Here is a 19,206-nt window from a genome sequence, read left to right as displayed (position 1 = left end):
ACAGTTTTTCGTGTTTTTTTTTTTATTTAGCTCTTTCTTGTTTGTCTATGTATGTTATCCCGATGGTTACTGAATTGTTGATGTTGGACTGGTTATTGTGGTATTGTGGTGTGGCTCTCCCACTGTAACTTCACGGTATATGAGGACCAGAATGCAATGCAACAGAGGACAGAACAGGAAAGGCACTAGAACTGAACCAACAACACAGTAACAGGAATGGGCACAGGAACAGAAACAAGAGAACAGGGAACAAGATAAAACCAGGAACAGAACTGGACAAATGTGGCAACAGGCACAGAAGACGGAAGAAATACAGGGGGTATAATCTCATTCACTGGATTAGGCCCGCAGGTTGGAGGTAAAGTTACTAAAGGCTCTGTGGAGTCATGCTGGGCTGCAGACTGGAGGCACAGAGGAGCTGTGATGGGTCGTGTTAATTTCGTTGACGAATAATTTTTGTCATAGTTTTCGTCAACGAACCTTTTTTCATGACGAAAACAAGACGATAACTAAATAAAAACTATACGAAGGGATAAAAACGATGACGAAATTAATGGTCATTTTCGTCAACGAATAAAAACGAGATGATGATATTGGCCAGCGACGACATCCAATCAGACCTGATTTAGTTTTGTGAAAGGTAGGGATAAGTTAAGAAGAGATCCAACTGTAACTACTTTAGCGTACACGGAGAGGCAGGACAAACCGGGTAACCGTACTATCAGTACTAATGTCTTTGCATCGCACAGAACCCAGGAAGACCATACTAGCTTGTGTGAACTGTGGTCACTCATGAAATTCTACTCGAAGTTAATTCGATAATGTCAGCAGGGAGAAAGATAAGAGGTGATATATGGACACATTTCTCCTTTGACTTTGAGAAAAACAAGACAGTGTGTAAACCATGTGGGACGATGATGTTGGGAAAAATACGACAAATGAAACGACATCTGCAGGCTATGGTATTGCTGTTTTTAAGACAACCAGTTTTATATAGAATGTAATATGTATTGTTCATAAACTCCATGTTTTTCAGGTAGAACGGGCCTACTGGTCATCAATGTTTTGTTATTATTATGCGTACTAACTATAAGTTCAGGTCAATAAAGTTGTTTTTGTATATATTGCACATACAAACAGTAATATTCTGTAACTGGTTAATAAATGTTTCATTTTGTGCAAGTGTATATGTAATGTCAACTAAATTCTTGATAGTCGACTAAATTCTAATGATAAATATAGCCGCAATCGGCGATAGGCGGGTTCACACACAAATAGGCATTTTGGCCTCAATAAGCAAAAGGAAGCCCAAAAGGTCCTTTAGACCCAAAAGTGAAAAGAAGCTGTTTGGGTTTGGCCAGTGTGTGGTCTACAGATGTAGAGTGTGTGATGACATCTGCATGTGTCAGAAAGGGAGACACAGAAATAGCACATCTGGCTAGGGCTGCATCTATGTGAACAATATAGGTAGGCCTGCATGTGTCTATACATGATTGGGCCTGTATATTACCGACAGAGAGAGATTGAGGGAGCCAGAGACTATGCTTTGTTAATTCACTCTTTACACACCTAGCATGCCTAACATGACTGCCCGTGTATTCAAAGTATGAATGTAGTCTGCAAAGCCTGGCATTACATGACCGACATGACTGGCATGACTGGAATGACATCACTACCATGACGAACAAAATTAACATGACTGATATGACTGACATAACTGTAATGATTTGATGATTTGACTGATATGATTGATATGACTGACTGATATGATTGATATGACTGAACTGAAATGACTGATATGACTGGACTGAAATGATTGGCATGACATGACTTACATGACTGGCAGAACATGACTGGCATGACTGACATGACTGATGTAACTAACATGACTGGCATGTCTGATTTGACTATGACTGACATCACTGGCATGACTGACATATACTATACATATACTATAGATATGCATACAAACTATACATACATTTAGGTAGAAGTGTGTGTGTGTGTGTGTGTGTGTGGTAGTGTATGTACTCAAACTATGACAACATATACTAATACATACATACATAAGTATACATAGAAACTATACATACATATAGGTATAAAGGTGTGTGTGTGTCTGTGTGTTTGTGTGAGAGAGAGACAAAAAAGAAGCTAAATATCAGTTTGTATGAGCATGTGTTAGTCACTGAGATATGGGTGGGTATGGCTAGGGAAGTGTCATTGTGAATGCTATAGGAAGGCCTGCTTGCGCCTGTATGTGTGTGTGCCTGGTTAATAGACACAGAGAGATCTAGGTAGCCAGAGCAATGTTTACTTAGGGCACAGAGATGGGAGGGGGAATGTGGGTGAGAGTGTGAGAGAGACTGAGTGTGTGAGTTTCAGCCTGCGTACGTGTGAGAAGGAGAAGGTGACAGAGGGACTTTACATGCATTTTTATGCATTGTATACAATACTGCACTGTAGAGCCATACGATAACCGATTTAGATGAAACTTTACAAATTTGTTCAGGATGGGATTCTGAATGGGCTTGTGCATTTTGGTCAGAATTGGATAAAATATGAAAGAGCTTCAAGAATATGAATATTATATGTATCGATGCTGTCCATTAAAAAAATATTTAGCAGGTATAAGTGTCCTAAAATCCAAAATCTTTGGATTGTTTTTTGATTTCACAGTCTGTAGAGTATTATAAGACTTTGCTTGACATGATAGTATGAAAATCCTAGGAGGAGTATGAAAAGTGATGATTTCAAACTATTATTAACTGTAAATAAACTGTGCATTTTTTAATAGGACATGTAATGGGAAAGTTGTTCGCACTACTGCAAGTCCAATTGCATGTTCCCAAGTGGAATTATGTAGGGGATATACTTGCTTTTTTTGCAATAGCGCCCCCCAGTGGCCAATCGACACCCGGCTGGATTATGTCATGGGGGCGTGCACTTGTCCACACCAAAGAGGTTTCGTGCAGATCGACCAATGGTAAGCCTCTCAAATGCGTGCCGATCACTGATTGGCCGATTACGTCAGCCATTTTGGAAGTATGGCGTGTCTGCTTTAGGACCTGGTTCCCAGAGGCCCATAGATGATGTCTGCCAAGTTTCATGTGGATCGGCCAATTTGAGTGCATGGGGCAAATTTTTGCATGTTATAGCGCCCCCTAGCAAGTGAGGTATGGCAACCTCTGCGAGCTGCCCCAGACCCTCACAGGGAAGCTGTCTGTGAAGTGTCATCTCATTGCATGCAAGTTTTCTTCAGTTAGAGCTCCATAAGCGCAAAATTTACAATTGAGTTTACGCCCCCTCATTTCATTGGCTTATACTGACTAGGTAGTGATGAAATTAGCATTTTTGTTGGATAAATTTTAAAGGTCAGACTCTTCTGAACGTTTTGATACCACATATGTGCATGTATGTGAAAAATCCAGGGACTAGTTCGCGCTCAAAGATGTGTGTAACGTTTCTGTTGCTGACGGGTGGAGTAGGACACAAACACGTAGAGACCAGGGTTGCACTTGCAGTAGACTGTATATTTAATTTAGAACCCAAAGACAGATGACCAATTGACAAACTCCTGACACGGTGACGAGACCGACGAGGCATTCTGGACAGACCACGTAACACTGGGATTACATCAACTCACTGTATTGTTATATCTAGGTATTATAAAGACAAAACAGTGACAACTCAACGTGATGACTTGATGAATGAGACAGTACATAACACATGTAACATGGGCAGTAACACTCTTTACGTGACGACCAGATCACCGACAGTACATAACACATGTAACATGGGCAGTAACACTCTTTACGTGACGACCAGATCACCAAGGCATTTAAATAAACCACATAACATTATGGGCTGTAACAACTCTTTAAACGGTGACCAGATCAACAAGACATTAGAAACAACCCCGTCAGTAATCTCTGATAATTCACGAGTGGAAGGGAGAGCAGGGAGAGAACACCTGGTTTTACTGTAGTACTGAAACATGATCCTCAGTTCACCAACTATGATAGTTACAGGGTAAAAACGTCAGTCAGGTAGGCTGGAGTTAGGCCATTCTAGCATTTAAAAAAAGAAACACTGAATTTGATTCTAAAAGACAAAAAGTATTTTGACCTCAACTGAAGAAAAAAGAGTGGCCACCACTTTACTAAGTGTAGAGTGTTTGGCATCATCATTGATCTTCGTCTCACTTTACTTAACTCCTCATTTCTAAGTACTTATTCATTTACTGAGTAACAACCATTGCATAATAGTCAGTTAAGTAACATAATGGTTAAATAGTGAGTTATTAACATGGAACTAATTTGTAACCCTTTTGAGGTAGTAGTAGTTTGTAGTTGTAGTTCAAAACAAGCGGGACAGAAAAGAGGCTCCAATGCCAATAGCTTTGGGAACAATGCCAGGCAGAAACAGTGATGCTGCCGTGCCAACAGTACCCACCACTTTACTAAATGCAGAGCCCTTAGAATCATTATTGTTCTTCATCTCTCTCATCAGACCCTCAATTTCTTTGTTCATCTGATTAGCTTTATCCTGAAAACCTTGTTCCAACAGTACACGCTGCTCCTGTAACATAAACACAACATTAGACTGGAGTTCAGGACAAAGAAGGCACAATGGGTTAACAGATAGATGTACCTAATGTACCTAAAGTGGTATGTCTTCACATATGATTTGTAATACAAATTGTTCACCTAATTTATATTCATTTAACATAGATAGCGCCTCGAGCCAAAAACTCAGACTTAACTCAAAAGACTTGCTGTAGGAAAAAAAAAACAAAAATCTAATCTAGAGATTTTCTATCTAATCCATTTTTTTTAATTTCATTACTCATATTACATGCAGCATGGCTGCACACAGCGAGCCTTTAAACCATCACCTTCAGGTACAAACGTTTTCAGTCAGATGGACATAATCAAAGCGCCACATGCAGCATAAAAAACACTAGCAAAACTGATGTCATTTTTTTGGATGTCTTAAAACACACTCTGAAAGGTTGATATGAAGACCCTGTATAGTTTGGAAAAAAATTATGCTTGCCAGCTGGACTGATGCTAATACTTTTTCTAGTAAGTTTCGTATTTTAACTTGACAGGCATCGCATAGCGCGAAGGTGACACGTGCACTGAGCAGAGTGAGTTTTATTATGGGCAAATCCATTAACAGAGTACTTAAAACAGTCTGTGTCCTAACCAGAGAAGTCGTCCGACAAAGTACATGAACCAATGCAGGTTTTTATGGCTAAACAGAAGACATACTCACCAGTGATCATCACCATTACTAACTAAAACACACAAATCTTACATTGAGTTTGGCTTGCATTACTCGTTCATTATCTTCTTGTGCTCTCTTGTGCTCTCTCTCCATGCGCTCCATCAGCTGATCCATGTGCTGCTCGTATGTTCTCTGCTGGTCCTTCAACATCTGCTCTTGCAGCTCATTCTGCTTCTCTAAACCCTTCTGCCTCTGCTCCACAGCCTCCATCCGCAATCGCTCCACTGAGAAAGAGAAAAACCCACCATGGCCAAGACATACATGTGAGTCACATACAAACAGTGAGTCAGAAAGAACAGAGCTAATCGGCACTGTGCAACCAAAAGAGAAAGTGTGTGCGTTCACCTTCTTTCTCCTGCTCTGCTTCAGTGAGGTGTTGATCAGCTGCTAGAATAATCTTTGCAAACTTTTCTTTTTCCGTCAAATACTCAGTCAATACATCCTCATTCTAAAAATACATAAATAATAAAAATGTAGTTTTTTGTGTTATTTGAAGTGATATTCTCACTTTTTCTGTGTTTGCACTACTGCAGGACCAAGCAAACAAAAGCAAATCGTATGTGTAGACATACCATAAGTTGCCCGTCTGTGTATGCTCTGTACTCCTGTGTAAGGTGCTTGACTGTGCTACGGTACTCTTCATATCCGCCAGCCCACATGAAGGAGCCCTCATTTAAAGCCTCTTCCAAAGGAGCAAAAACTTTTGTCAGCTTTGACTTACACACAAGAATACACTCCTCTTGATTTTGATGACACAGTCCCTCATATTCACTCTGGATCTGCCCCTTGGGGATGTGAGACATATGATTTGAGGGAGTCAGAAAAAGAATGAGTGTGGTATAAAAACAGAGTGATATGTTTGTTATGAAATATTACCTATGGATAATATTACAGTTCAAATATGATATATTCTTTAAATCTGCTTTACTATGTGTCAGGTGTGTTTGTGAAGTACCATGAGATCCATTTGTGCTTTTTGCTCAGCATCATTGAAGGAAGTACTGAGGAAGACCTCAACAGCCTTCCTCTCCGCTTGTTGGTGGAGATCTGAGAGCTCAGCTGGGTCCATAGGAAGAGACAGTGAAATAAACATTTGGTTGATGTAGACCTGCATGGCCTGTTCTACTGCCTTTCCATTTTGAATCTGAGCCAGAGTCTCCACTGCGTTTTCCAGACAGGGAACGCGACCACTGCGAATTGCCTCCACGTAGACCTCCACCAAACTGCCCAATACTGGAAAAGCACATGACACAATCAGTCTGTTCATTCATTTATTCATTCATTCCATATAAAACTAGTAAGGTATGATTTTATAGACAGTGACAGGCTTTAAGGTTGTGACTGACCAGTGCCAGTGAGAGTGCGTCCTCCTGTGACTGTTTTAGGTTTGGCATTGCTGAACACATAACTACAGAACTCCTCAGCCTGCTTGAGAAATCTTTGGTCGAGATCCTCCTCCTTCAGATCCTCAATCTTTATTAGGTTCTCATCGCTGGTTGGCCGGGGAAATACGAAACACTTCCGCTCTGCAAAATAGTTCCTCAGACAGCGCCTAGGCAGGTTGAACTGCTCAATTTTAGCAGAATGTCCTAGAAATAATAACAGGAACAAGACTTAATTGCTTCTCATTATTTCTCTGACTGAATAATTTGATGCAGGACAGCTTATTTTCACCATCAAAACATCACTAAGGTCCGAGATATGTTCTCTCCTGCTGATAGTGAAAAACTTGTCCATGCATTTACCACATCAAGGCTATATTATTGTAATGCAGTTTTATGTGCTCTCCCAAAGAGCTCTATTTCCCACCTACAGAGAGTTCAGAACACTGCTCCAAGTGTCCTGACCCGCAGGAGAAAGAGGGATCATATTACACCTGCACTCCACTCACTGCACTGATTACCTGTCAGTTTTAGAATAGATTTTAAGGTTCTGGTGATTGTTTTTTAATTTCTTCATTGCCTTGCTCCTTTTTACTTTACTTTACTTACTTCAGTGAAATGATGGTTAGATATGTTCCAGTCAGGTCTCTCAGGTCTTCAAACAGTAATTTACTAATGATTCCTTAAAGCCGATTGGTGAGGGTGCTTTTAGGCACTATGGCCCAAAGCTCTGGAACTCTCTTCCTGAGGAGCTCAGAGACATTTCATCCCTGTACACGTTCAAGAAGAGTCTCAAAACCTTCCTGTTTAGGTTAGAATTTTTTATTTGAATTATTATTCCTGTTTACATCTGCATTTAGTTAAATTAGTTTAATTCAAATTAATTCATTTTTTTATTATTTATCACATTATTCTCTTACATTATTTTATTTAGTTACATTTTATGCCTGTTCTAATTAATAGTTTTGATATCCTATTTACTTTAATACATTATTTTGTTTATTACTTTTATAATTTATCATTTCATTATCTTATTTTTGTCACATTACAGCCCCTGACTTTTGGGCGTGTGTTTACGTTGTCTATGTCAAGTCATCTACGTCTGTGGATCTCTGTGGGTGCGGTGGTGTCCAAGTGTTTATTGGTCTCACCTGTGGTTCGTCTTGTCAAAATTTGGGGCTTATGTGATTTGTCTATTTAATGTGCGTTCGCGAGTCTACACGTTGCAGTGTTTGTGTTACTACGTTCGCTGACTGCGCTTTATTTGTATTAATAAATGTGACCGTGAGTGACGCAAGGATTTTGTGCCTCGTCCTTCGCACCGCACGTCACAATTTTATAATGTTTGTTTCCTTTTTATCTTTGCATTCTTTTAATGTGTTTTTTAAATCTTTGCTTCCTTTTAATGTTTTGTTTTAATTATTCTGTAAAGCACTTTGAGTCGCATGTATGAAAGGTGCTATACAAATAAAGATTATTATTATGTTCATGTGGTATTTCAATGACAGATCTGCTAGATATTGTACAGGTATAATGTATACCATTTCATACTTCATTTGTTGTACACCATTTTTGTTGTTATACACCCTCAGTTATCACCTGTGTAATAATCAGTAGCACCTGTCTTTACTTACCATGTCTGAGCACCAATGCACCCTCCAGGTATTGGTCAGCTGTAATGGGTTGGTTGTCTTTCTCCAGTATCAGTGTGAAGTCTCGCACGGTCCAGATAAAGGATGGGAACACACGCATGAACTCAGCAGATTCATCCTCATCTCTGCCCATGTGTGCTTTCACCCTGATGTTCTCAGTCAGCTCTGACACATAACTGCAGGAAACACTGTTCAAGAGAACAACTGTGCTTGTGTGCATTACACATATGTGTGTGTTGTCATGTGTGATGGTTCCCCACTGTTTAGTCGCTATAGTTACCTGTTTCAATATGTTCTTGTTTTTCTGTATTTCCTAGTTGTTTCTACATAGTTTATTCCTAGTCTCCTCTCCTAATTAGTTTAAGCTGTTCCTGGTTTCCTGTTCATTAACCTGTGGTTTCCTTTCCTTGTGGTTGGTCATTGTAATTGTACATTTGTATTCAGTGTTATTTGAAATTGTTTGTGTTCGTGCTCTGTTTCCTTACTTTGGTCCCATATATGGTGTGTACTGGTTTTATTTCTGTTACAGACTAACTTGACCCAATGACCACATACCTGTCTCTACTTATCCAGCCACCCTGTATTACATTGTGGTATATGAGGTTTGTTGAAGGATACTGTAGCTTCTCAAGTGCCATGTTGTCGATTACTCCTAAGCTGTTGTACACCAGAGTACTGCTGAGCAGAACAGCCAGACAGAAGATCCAGGTGTCGTGCTTTTCATCGCCCTAAAAAGCCAATGAGGACCACATTCCCATTCATTTGGTGGATTATGTATCTACACAATAAGTTGAATGGTCAGTATATTTCTGTGTGCTTTGCAGAAATTATCTGCAATAAGATTTCCAGCAGGCCAGTTACTAAAGTTATTAGTCATTTGTTTTTTTACAATACCTTGCATTAATGTACTGACAAATCTATCACAACTAGCAAACCCAAAATATGATATGAATTAGAAAAAAGAGCTAACAATATTAATAGGGGCAATGTTTATAGATACTGCTGCCACAGAGGACACAGCTATGAAAATGCTGTGCTCACCTTGTCCACATCCCCTAGTCCTTCAGTGTCCAGCAGCACCAGGGTGTGATCTGATATAGTGGGGTGTGGTACACACCACATCCAGATGCCTTTCGTTTTGGATTCAATGGTGTTGCCCAGAGCAAATCCTGTAACAAACATGAGAAATTATTATAAATCAAATCCCATTTTTTGAGATGTATGAGAATGTGCTATCATCACATTTACTCCAAACATTTTATGGTTTGGCTTTGAATAGTATTATGATTAAACTTTGTGTTATGATTGGTTCCCCAAGGGCTGGAATGGTCAAAGGGGATAAGAAGGGACAAACTTAGTTTATTTAGTTAAATTTGGATCAAAATGAGTTACTTGAACATTAGTTACTTTAACTGGCTCTAAAGGGGTGTTTGAATTCCCAAGGCAAGGAAAGTTTATTTATATAGCGCCGTTCATACACATTGGCAATTCAAAGTGCTTTAAACAAGAAAAGAAAGAAAATTATTACGACCTGAGGTCTATCACCTTGGGAAGGTGTTGCCCATAATACATAAAAAAACAGATTTTAAAGGAAATCAAATAGAAATTTAAATTACAATTTACAATATAAAGATAAGATAAAATGATTAAAAGATAAAAGAATTAAAGTAGATAATAATAAAAAGCAATAAAACTGGAAACAGAAAATAAATTAGAAAATAAGTGTCACGGTGAGGGGGCCGGGTCGCCACCAGAGGGCGCGCAACCCGGCCAGCAGCCGATCCCAGCACACACCCCCGCGCACGCAGCCACTCCCACAGTCGCAATCACCATCATACTGAACACCTGTTTCTTGTTTACTTTGCACTTCTTAAGCCCGCAGGTCGTCTGGTCCAGTGCTGCACATTGCCGCTACACGAGCGTCTCTGGTTGACAGCACGTCCCTACCGTGTGTGTGTACGAGCGTCACCTTGCATCCACTGTGTATGCGCTACGAGCTTTACCTTGCATCTCCAGTGTATGCGCTACGAGCTTTACCTTGCATCTACAGTGTATGCGCTACGAGCTTTACCTTGCATCTGCAGTATATGCGCTACGAGCTTTACCGTGCATTACGTACTACGAGTATTACTGGTTGCCATGGATAATAAACCACCTTCTGTTCAACCCACGTCTCCGGCTGCCTCTGTCCCGACGCCCCCGGCGTCACAGAATGTGTAGCCTGGAGCAGCCGGAGGCGAGGGCGCCTCTGCTATAGAGGTGTTGGCCCATCAAGGCATCATCCTGGGCAGATAACAGCAGGAGCTCCAGGAGCTCCGCTCAGTGGTGAATACCCTGACGACCTGCATCCAGGCTCTGACGGTACAGGCAACTGCGCGCCCTCCGACGCCCAGAACGCCGATTCCTCCACCCGAGCCCTATAACGGGGACCCGGAGCGCTGTGAGGGCTTCCTGGTCCAGTGCCAGCTCTATTTTACCAGCATGCCTCACCTGGAGGAGAAGGAGAAAGTCGGCTTCATGGTAAACCGGTTGCAGGGCAAGGCACTGGACTGGGGAGCAGCCCAGATCAGCGCGGAGAAGCCCTGTACCCGCAGTTATGATCAGTTCGTTCGCGAGCTGCGGGCGGTCTTCAACCACCCCAGCCATGGGAGGGTCTGCGGCCAGAGCCTGTTAAAACTACGGCAGGGAAGCCGAAGTGCCGCAGACTACGCTCTGGAGTTCCGGACCCTGGCCGCCAGGACTGGTTGGGGAGAAGCGGCTCAAACAGACGTCTTCCTGGCGGGGTTGAAGCCCGACCTGAGGGCAGAGCTGAGCTGTCGGCCCGAGGGACAGGACCTGAATCAGATGGTGCACCTGGCCATAACCATGGACAGGTTGCTGCAGGAGCGAGGCAGAGGAGCGGCGCTTCCTCCTACCCCGCAGGCTCCCGTGCACACACCGCCCCGTGAGACCACGCCCGCCGAGCCCATGGAGATGGGTGCTGCCGCCCCCCCCTCACTCGTACCGCTAGTCCAAGGAGGGGGCGGGCTAGGGTGAGTATCGCTCTAATGGGAAGTCTCTTAACGTGGGAAGCGTCAGTGTCTTACGGGGCGATGTCCTTATCTGTGTTTGCCTTAGTGGATACGGGAGCCTCGGGGAACCTGATGCGGAGGAGCGTCGCCGAGCAGCTGAGGGTGCCCCTGATCAGACTCGAGGAGCCGAGACGCGTGCATGCACTGGACGGGCGACCTGTGGGCGGGGGTTTTATTTCTCACCGCACTGCACCAGTCACCATACACGTTCAGGGCCGAAGGGAACAGATCAGTTTTTTTGTACTCCCTTCCACACGCTATTCCATCACATTAGGTCTCCCTTGGTTTAAACTCCACAACCCCGTTATCGACTGGTCCACGGGTAAGCTGCTGAAGTGGGTAGCGCCCCTACAGGGCACCCGGTCTCCCTCCCGTGTGTTCGCGCAATCCACCAGCGTTGAGAGCCCTAACATCAGCTCCACTCCAGTCATTCCCGCTCCGTACCGTGATCTAGCGGAGGTGTTCAGCGCTGCCAAGGCAACCCAGTTACCACCTCACCGACCCTGGGACTGTCACATCACACTCAAGGCAGGTACTACGCCACCGCGCGGTCGAGTCTATCCACTTTCTCAGGAAGAGGAGCGGGTCATGGCTCAGTATGTTAAGGAGGCTCTCGCTCAGGGCTATATTACTCCCTCCACCTCTCCCGCCTCAGCCAGCGTCTTCTTCGTAAAGAAGAAAGACGGTGGGCTGAGGCCATGCGTAGATTACCGAGGGCTCAATTCCCTCTTAGTGAACTTTGCCTACCCGCTGCCTCTAGTGCCGTCGGCGCTGGAGCAGTTAAGGAAGGCTAAAGTTTTCACTAAACTAGATCTGCGCAGCGCCTACAACCTTATTCGCGTACGCGAGGGTGATTAATGGAAGACGGCGTTTAGTACCTCTACGGGGCACTACGAGTATCGCGTCTTGCCGTATGGCTTGGCGTCTGCTCTGTCGTTCTTCCAGGCGTTCATTAATGAGGTCTTAAGGGAGTATTTGAATAGATGCGTTGTCGCTTATATCGATGACATCCTGATCTATTCTCCCTCCTACGACCAACATGTGCGTGATGTACGGGCAGTTCTGGGCACGCTCTTGCGCAATCGGTTGTATTGCAAGCTCGAGAAGTGCGAGTTCCATCTCAGCGAGATGAACTTCCTAGGTTACACCATTAGGCCAGGCTCCGTGCACATGCAGCACAGGAAGGTGGAGGCGGTCGTGAAATGGACGCAGCCTCACACACGGCGCGAGCTGCAGAGATTTCTGGGCTTCGCGAATTTCTACAGGCGGTTCATTCGCGCATATAGTCAGATCGCAGAGCCCCTTACTGACATGCTGAGAGGGGGAGGAGTTAAGCTTCGCTGGACAGAGAGATCTACGAGAGCGTTCAACCAGCTGAAGCAAGCGTTTGTCGACGCGCCGGTTCTGCACCAACCGGATCCTAACCGTCCCTTTATAGTGGAGGTAGACGCGTCGAACGTGGGAGTAGGCGCGGTGCTATCACAGCGACCGAAGAAGCATAGCTCTCTCCGTCCCATAGCCTACTCGAGGAAGCTCACCGCCGCCGAGCGTAACTACGGGGTGGGAGACCGTGAGTTGTTGGCCATGCGCAAGGCGTTCGGTGAGTGGAGACACTGGCTGGAGGGAGCTAAGCATCCATTCACCGTGCTTACTGACCACAAAAACCTGGAATATATCAGGACCACGAAACGGATGAACGCCCGTCAAGCCAGGTGGTCTCTGTATTTCTCTCGTTTCAAGTTCCAGGTGACATACCGGCCAGGAGAGAAGAACCAGCGTGCGGATGCGCTATCTAGGTCCTTTCCTGGCAGTACGGAGTCGACAAGCGAGGAGCCGGTGCTTACGCCTGAGTGCGTCGTGGGGGCTTTGGAGTGGCAGATCGATCAGGAGATCGAGGCAGCGAACCCGCATCCAGGTTGCCCGCCGCACCGTAAGTACGTTCCCCCCGCGCACCGTAGTGCCCTCATCAGCTGGGCTCATACGTCAGTGGGGACGGGGCACCCAGGGGTGTCAAAAACGGCTCAGTTGTTGGGGGCCCGCTACTGGTGGCCGGGGCTGCATCGGGACGTACTGCAGCAGGTGGCGTCCTGCGCGGTGTGTGCGCGGTGCAAGGTGCCACACACTCCTCCTGCGGGTAAGCTCCTCCCTCTCCCGGCACCCAAGCAACCATGGACGCACATTGCTTTGGACTTCGTCACGGACCTCCCCCCGTCCGAGGAGAACACGGTCATCATGGTGGTAATAGACCGGTTCTCGAAGATGGTTCGCTTCCTTCCCCTGCAGGGCATGCCCACCGCTTGGGAGACTGCGGATCTCTTGTTTCGGCACATATTCCGGCAGTTCGGTCTGCCTGAGGATATCGTGTCGGACAGGGGACCGCAGTTCACCTCGCGTGTGTGGCGGGAGTTCCTATCCAAGCTTAACATCACTGTTAGCCTAACCTCTGGTTACCATCCGCAGGCTAACGGACAGGTGGAGCGAGCGAACCAGGAGGTGGGAAAGTTCCTGCGCGCGTACTGCAGCGAGCACGCGGACACATGGTGCGCCCTTCTGCCCTGGGCCGAGTACGCGCAGAACTCCCTCACACATTCCAGCACGGGGATGACACCATTCGAGTGCGTGCTCGGTCGCCAGCCGCCGCTCTATCCTTGGAACGCCGCGTCCTCAGACCAGCCCATCGTCGAGGAGTGGTGCAAGAGGAGCGAGCGGGTGTGGGAGGACACCCATCAGCGGCTGAGAGAGGCGATTCGGCGATTCAAGCGGAAAGCCGACCGTCGGAGGGGAGAGACCCCATCTTATCAGGTAGGGGATAAGGTGTGGGTCTCCACCGAAGATGGACGCCTGGGTAGGAGAGGTAAACTGGGGGAGAGATATGCCGGCCCATACGTCATCTTGAGGCGGCTTAACCCAGTTACTTACCGCATCAGTCTGCCCAAAGACAGACGTGTGTCGCGTGCATTTCATGTGTCCGCTCTCAAGCCATACAGAGCAGGTGCATTGGAGGAGGCCTCGACGTCACGGCCGCCCTCGCCGCTGCAGTTGTCGGACGGACCCGCGTACCTCGTGGAGAGGTTACTGGACTCGAGGCGCAGAAAAGGTGGCTTACAGTACCTGGTGGACTGGGTCGGATACGGACCGGAGGAGCGCTCCTGGATACCGGCCTCTCAAGTGGTAGGCCCCTCCCTTATCGCCGACTTCCACAGGGAACATCCAGACCAGCCAGCTCCGCGGCGACGGGGAAGACCGCGTGGGAGTCGACGGGAGGGGTCCTTGGGGGAGGGCTCTGTCACGGTGAGGGGGCCGGGTCGCCACCATAGGGCGCGCAACCCGGCCAGCAGCCGATCCCAGCACACACCCCCGCGCACGCAGCCACTCCCACAGTCGCAATCACCATCATACTGAGCACCTGTTTCTTGTTTACTTTGCACTTCTTAAGCCCGCAGGTCGTCTGGTCCAGTGCTGCACATTGCCGCTACACGAGCGTCTCTGGTTGACAGCACGTCCCTACCGTGTGTGTGTACGAGCGTCACCTTGCATCCACTGTGTATGCGCTACGAGCTTTACCTTGCATCTCCAGTGTATGCGCTACGAGCTTTACCTTGCATCTACAGTGTATGCGCTACGAGCTTTACCTTGCATCTGCAGTATATGCGCTACGAGCTTTACCGTGCATTACGTACTACGAGTATTACTGGTTGCCATGGATAATAAACCACCTTCTGTTCAACCCACGTCTCCGGCTGCCTCTGTCCCGACGCCCCCGGCGTCACAATAAGAATAAGTAAAAGACAAATAAAATAAATTAAATAATTAAAATAGGCTACGTTTACAGTACCTACACTAACCAAAATCCAGCTCAAATATATACGTTTTTACCTTGCATTTAAAAACATCTAACGTTGGAGCTCCTCTAGTATCTTCAGACAGCTGGTTCCATTTAGAAACAGCATAATAGCTAAATGCTGCCTCTCCTTGCTTAGTTCTTACCTTTGAACTAATTAGTTCCTAGTGACCTAAGATTTCTGCATGGCTCAAAGCTCTGCAGCATGTCAGATAGATACACTGGTCTTACACCATTAAGTGATTTATATATCAGTAATAACACCTTGAAGTCTATCCTGTATTGTACTGGTAGCCAGTGTATGAACTTAAGAATGGGGGTGATGTGATCACTTATTTTGCTCCTAATGAGAACTCTAGCAGCTGCATTTTAAATCAGCTGTAGCTGTTTGATTGTCTTTTTTGGGAGTCCTATTCAGAGGCCATTACAGTAATCAACCCTGCTGGAGACAAAAGCATGAATGAGTTTCTCAAGATCTGCTTTTGTCAAGAAATCTCTGATCTTATTGATATTCTTAAGATTATAAAATGCTGACTTAGTTACTGATTTAATATGACTGCTAAAACTGAGATCAGAATCTATTAATACGACTAGGTTACGAGCTAGTGTAGAGTTTTAGAGTCTAAGTAGGCAGCTAGTCTGTGCCTTTCATTGCTGTTGCCAAATATAATGATTTCTGTTTTATCTCCCAGTGGACAAGATAATGAGAATGTGGGACAGAGGACAGAGTAAACCTGAGTTGATTGGTTTTGCTGCTAAATAGAGACATGGGTCATCATTTTTGTTCTTTACTTATTAGTCAGGAAGGTTTTTTTTTCTTTTTACATTTTCTTCTGTTTGTTCTTTGGCTTAATTTGCGGACCCTATGCAGGGTGCATAGTGAGCATATAGGGTGTTATAAATTTCTGACTGAAGGCAAACCTAAGTCCCCCTCTCTATTATAATTCTACCTGGGGAAGTATATCAAGGATTGGGGTGCTGCATATATAATGTTGTATACATATATACATTTTTCAGAAAGCATGTTCTTACCTGTTTGCTTTCCTGCCAGGCGGTTCATGAGGTAAGACTTCCCTGTGCGGTACAGCCCCACTACAGACACCACCACCACAGGCTGAGTTATCTTCTCCAGAATTGCTTTAGCTTCTTTCAGAACATACAGCTGTCCCTCAGAGTCACTGCCGATCAGACAGAGTGGCTCCTTCATGACTCTAAAGGTTTGATCAACACAACATAATGCAATTCAACAAAGCTGATTTATTTCAGAACAACACTAAGTGTAATCACGGACAAATTAGGATCATACACACAGGGCAAAGGTTTACACACAGGACTACACCATTCCCTATAGGTGAAAAACACAAACTATGTACAAATATAGCTGCAAGCAGTGACATGTGTTGTGAAAAGCGCTATACAAATAAACTTTGATTGATTGATTGATTGATTCTGGAACCAAGGGGCCATATAAGGAATGAGTAAATTTGAGCAAATGGTTAGGGTTAGTGTTTATGTTTTAGGACAGTGTTTATGTGAACACTATAGGTAGGCAGACTGTATGCAAATTTCAAAATGTTTATAGGCGAGTATAGAATGAGTTATAGGCGCTGAATTGATGACACATGTTTGATGAAAAATAACTGAAAAACCTAGGACTAGTAAGTGTGTGATGGAATCAACAATATAATAAAAAATTATGCAGATTATGCATAATTATGCAGATTATTACAGATGCACCTGTAAACATAAAGCTGTGAGAGTGTGTATTGAAAAGAATTAGTAAAATTCAACACAGATTTTTTTTATTGTATTGAATTCTTTTTTTGTCATATGCAGGTTAACACAGATCAACAATGCAATGAAAAGCTTTGGATGAGAAGATCCATTTCAGCTCACTAGAGACAGAAACACCACAAAATAATTCTGACGGCCACCATCAGAATATGTGACGGTTGATTGTTTTGGTACATGGAGATTATACTATTGTACTATTGTTACCTGTCACATGTTCTGATGGCGGTCGTCAGAATTGGTGACCCCTGTAAAAAGGCTCACCTGTCCATCCCATTCATGATTTTTATTAATTTTTTTATTTTGCAGAAGTGAAGGGATGGTAAGCCTGACTATAATCAAATGTCAGCATGTGTAAAATGCTGTAAGAAAACATTCTTCTTTAAGTACATTTATGCAATTAAGAGACGATAAAATGTAAATACAAGCATCTGTCATATTTTGGCTCGCGGACAGCAGCAAAAATAGAAAAGAAAGAGCATCCGCGTAGTTTACGTAGCGTTCGTAAAGCGCATCGGCGTAGTTTACGTAGCTTTGCACTAGGCTACATGTGTTGTGAAAGTGAAAGTAAAAGATAAAGTTTATATAACGTAGCAATTTTAAACGGCACTGAAATTATGACTTAGCACAAATTACGCCTATACTGTACGTACATACATTAGAAATAAACATGAGAAAATTATGATTGCATTGCCTGTTTGCAATCAAACACAAACACACATTTATAAGCGTAACAAAAACGACCAGTTAGGTAGTATATTTCGACTCATTTCAATTGTAAAACAAATGTGCCTCAGATAAGGCTCAGATTATACATTCACCTTAGATATGTATACCCCTTTGTCCCGCACAGCGCAGTACTCCTGTGTTGTGTGTGAGTCGTAGCGGTGTCTGTTTCTGCAGTGGTTTGTCCCCGTATCTCCTGAAGTAACGGAGCAGACGGCTGGGCGGATCCTCCCACATTAAAGGGACCCGCTCGCTGTACTACAGAAAATGTTCTTGGAGCGGACTGTGCAAACGGAAAGTTAAAAAGAAAGTTTGTATTACTCAAACATTTACACTGCGCTCCAATTATTATTGTTGCTTAATTATGAAAAGAATATGCTGTTAAGTAAAAAAAAAAGATTTGACCAGGTATCGCTTTGTGCCTTTAAAAATCAACACCACTAGAATCAGGGAATTCTCACAAATTTAACACCGACTTATATGAACATATTTTTAACAAAACTACCACATTGCAATGAAATATCAATTAGCTCTGGATCTCCAAATACACACTGTATATAGCCTAGTATCAGTTTCCAAAGTCATTTCTCGGAAACCCCCCGCATTACCAGCAGTAAAGGTCCAGACTCCTGGGCGGTGCTGTGCTGGATTCAGACTCCTCGGCAGAATTCTTCTCCCCTCGCGTGCACGCGCATATAGACGCTGCAGATGAAAATCGCGGTTTCTATTCTTGGATGCGGTGGGTCATAACCTATAAAGCACATGTCTCTATGTTCAGCGGGGTGGGAGGGCGGTTAATAAGGGAAGTATAATTTTGGCAATAACACCACAACATCTGCTGAAATTATACTCCCCTTATACTTCCCATTATTAAAGCAGAAATTATACATTAGTGTGGTCTGGTGGTAGGGAACTGGTATTGTGACCAGAGGGTTGTGGGTTTGATTCCCAGGCCTGAGGCCATGACTGAGGTGCCCTTGAGCAAGGCACATAACCCGCCAACTGCTCCCCGGGTGCTGGGCTAGGGCTGCCTACTCTGTTAAAAACGTCCTCTGTTCATCTTCATATTTTTGTTTTGCTGTGCATTTTTGTCCTGCCATTTTGAGAGCAAACTTGACACAAATTGTCTATTAAAATGATCTTGTCCTGACTGGGACGCGGTGTTTTCACGAAAATACACTGGGGTGAACTCAAGCACATTAACAAAACAAACACAAACTTCGATATAAACATAAGGCGTGATGTGCTTCAGGACTTCACCACGGCGAGGTTGCTCATGTATGCGCGCACACTACGAGTTATGTTGTACGCAACTGTTGTTTTCTAGGTAAAAAGTGGATAAACGCTCGTTACAACGCCACTGACCTGCGCTCACCTTTAGCTTCTTCCTAAAGGTGAGCGCAGGTCAGTGGCAGTGTCAGTAGTTTTGAAGCTCCCTCAGTCGTGTGCGG

The 19,206-nt window shown here is 44.4% G+C and overlaps 2 protein-coding genes across 2 annotated transcripts in view; both read right to left on the bottom strand.

Annotated features, from left to right (window-relative positions):
* Window positions 1–17,942, bottom strand: part of LOC143482596 (guanylate-binding protein 3-like) — a 70,498-nt gene extending 52,556 nt beyond the window's left edge. The window contains exon 1 of the mRNA XM_076980983.1: window positions 17,851–17,942. The gene's annotated coding sequence lies outside the window, so the exon portion shown is untranslated. The remainder of the gene's footprint in view (window positions 1–17,850) is intronic.
* On the bottom strand, window positions 3,513–17,984 carry LOC143482595 (guanylate-binding protein 3-like). Its single transcript, XM_076980979.1, has 11 exons — window positions 17,851–17,984; window positions 16,271–16,449; window positions 9,368–9,495; window positions 8,945–9,054; window positions 8,309–8,502; window positions 6,639–6,881; window positions 6,248–6,525; window positions 5,865–6,077; window positions 5,638–5,740; window positions 5,323–5,516; window positions 3,513–4,581 (listed from the first exon to the last, which is right to left on the bottom strand). The coding sequence occupies exons 2-11, from the start codon at window positions 16,443–16,445 to the stop codon at window positions 4,360–4,362; spliced, it is 1,860 nt and encodes a 619-aa protein (XP_076837094.1). The 5' UTR covers window positions 16,446–16,449; window positions 17,851–17,984; the 3' UTR covers window positions 3,513–4,359.
* Between the last annotated feature and the right edge of the window lie 1,222 nt (window positions 17,985–19,206).

Source organism: Brachyhypopomus gauderio, chromosome 19, assembly GCF_052324685.1.
Source record: "Brachyhypopomus gauderio isolate BG-103 chromosome 19, BGAUD_0.2, whole genome shotgun sequence".
Lineage (NCBI taxonomy): Eukaryota > Metazoa > Chordata > Actinopteri > Gymnotiformes > Hypopomidae > Brachyhypopomus > Brachyhypopomus gauderio.
The sequence above is the reverse complement of the archived record's forward strand: the minus strand, read 5'-3'. Positions and strand labels throughout refer to the sequence as shown.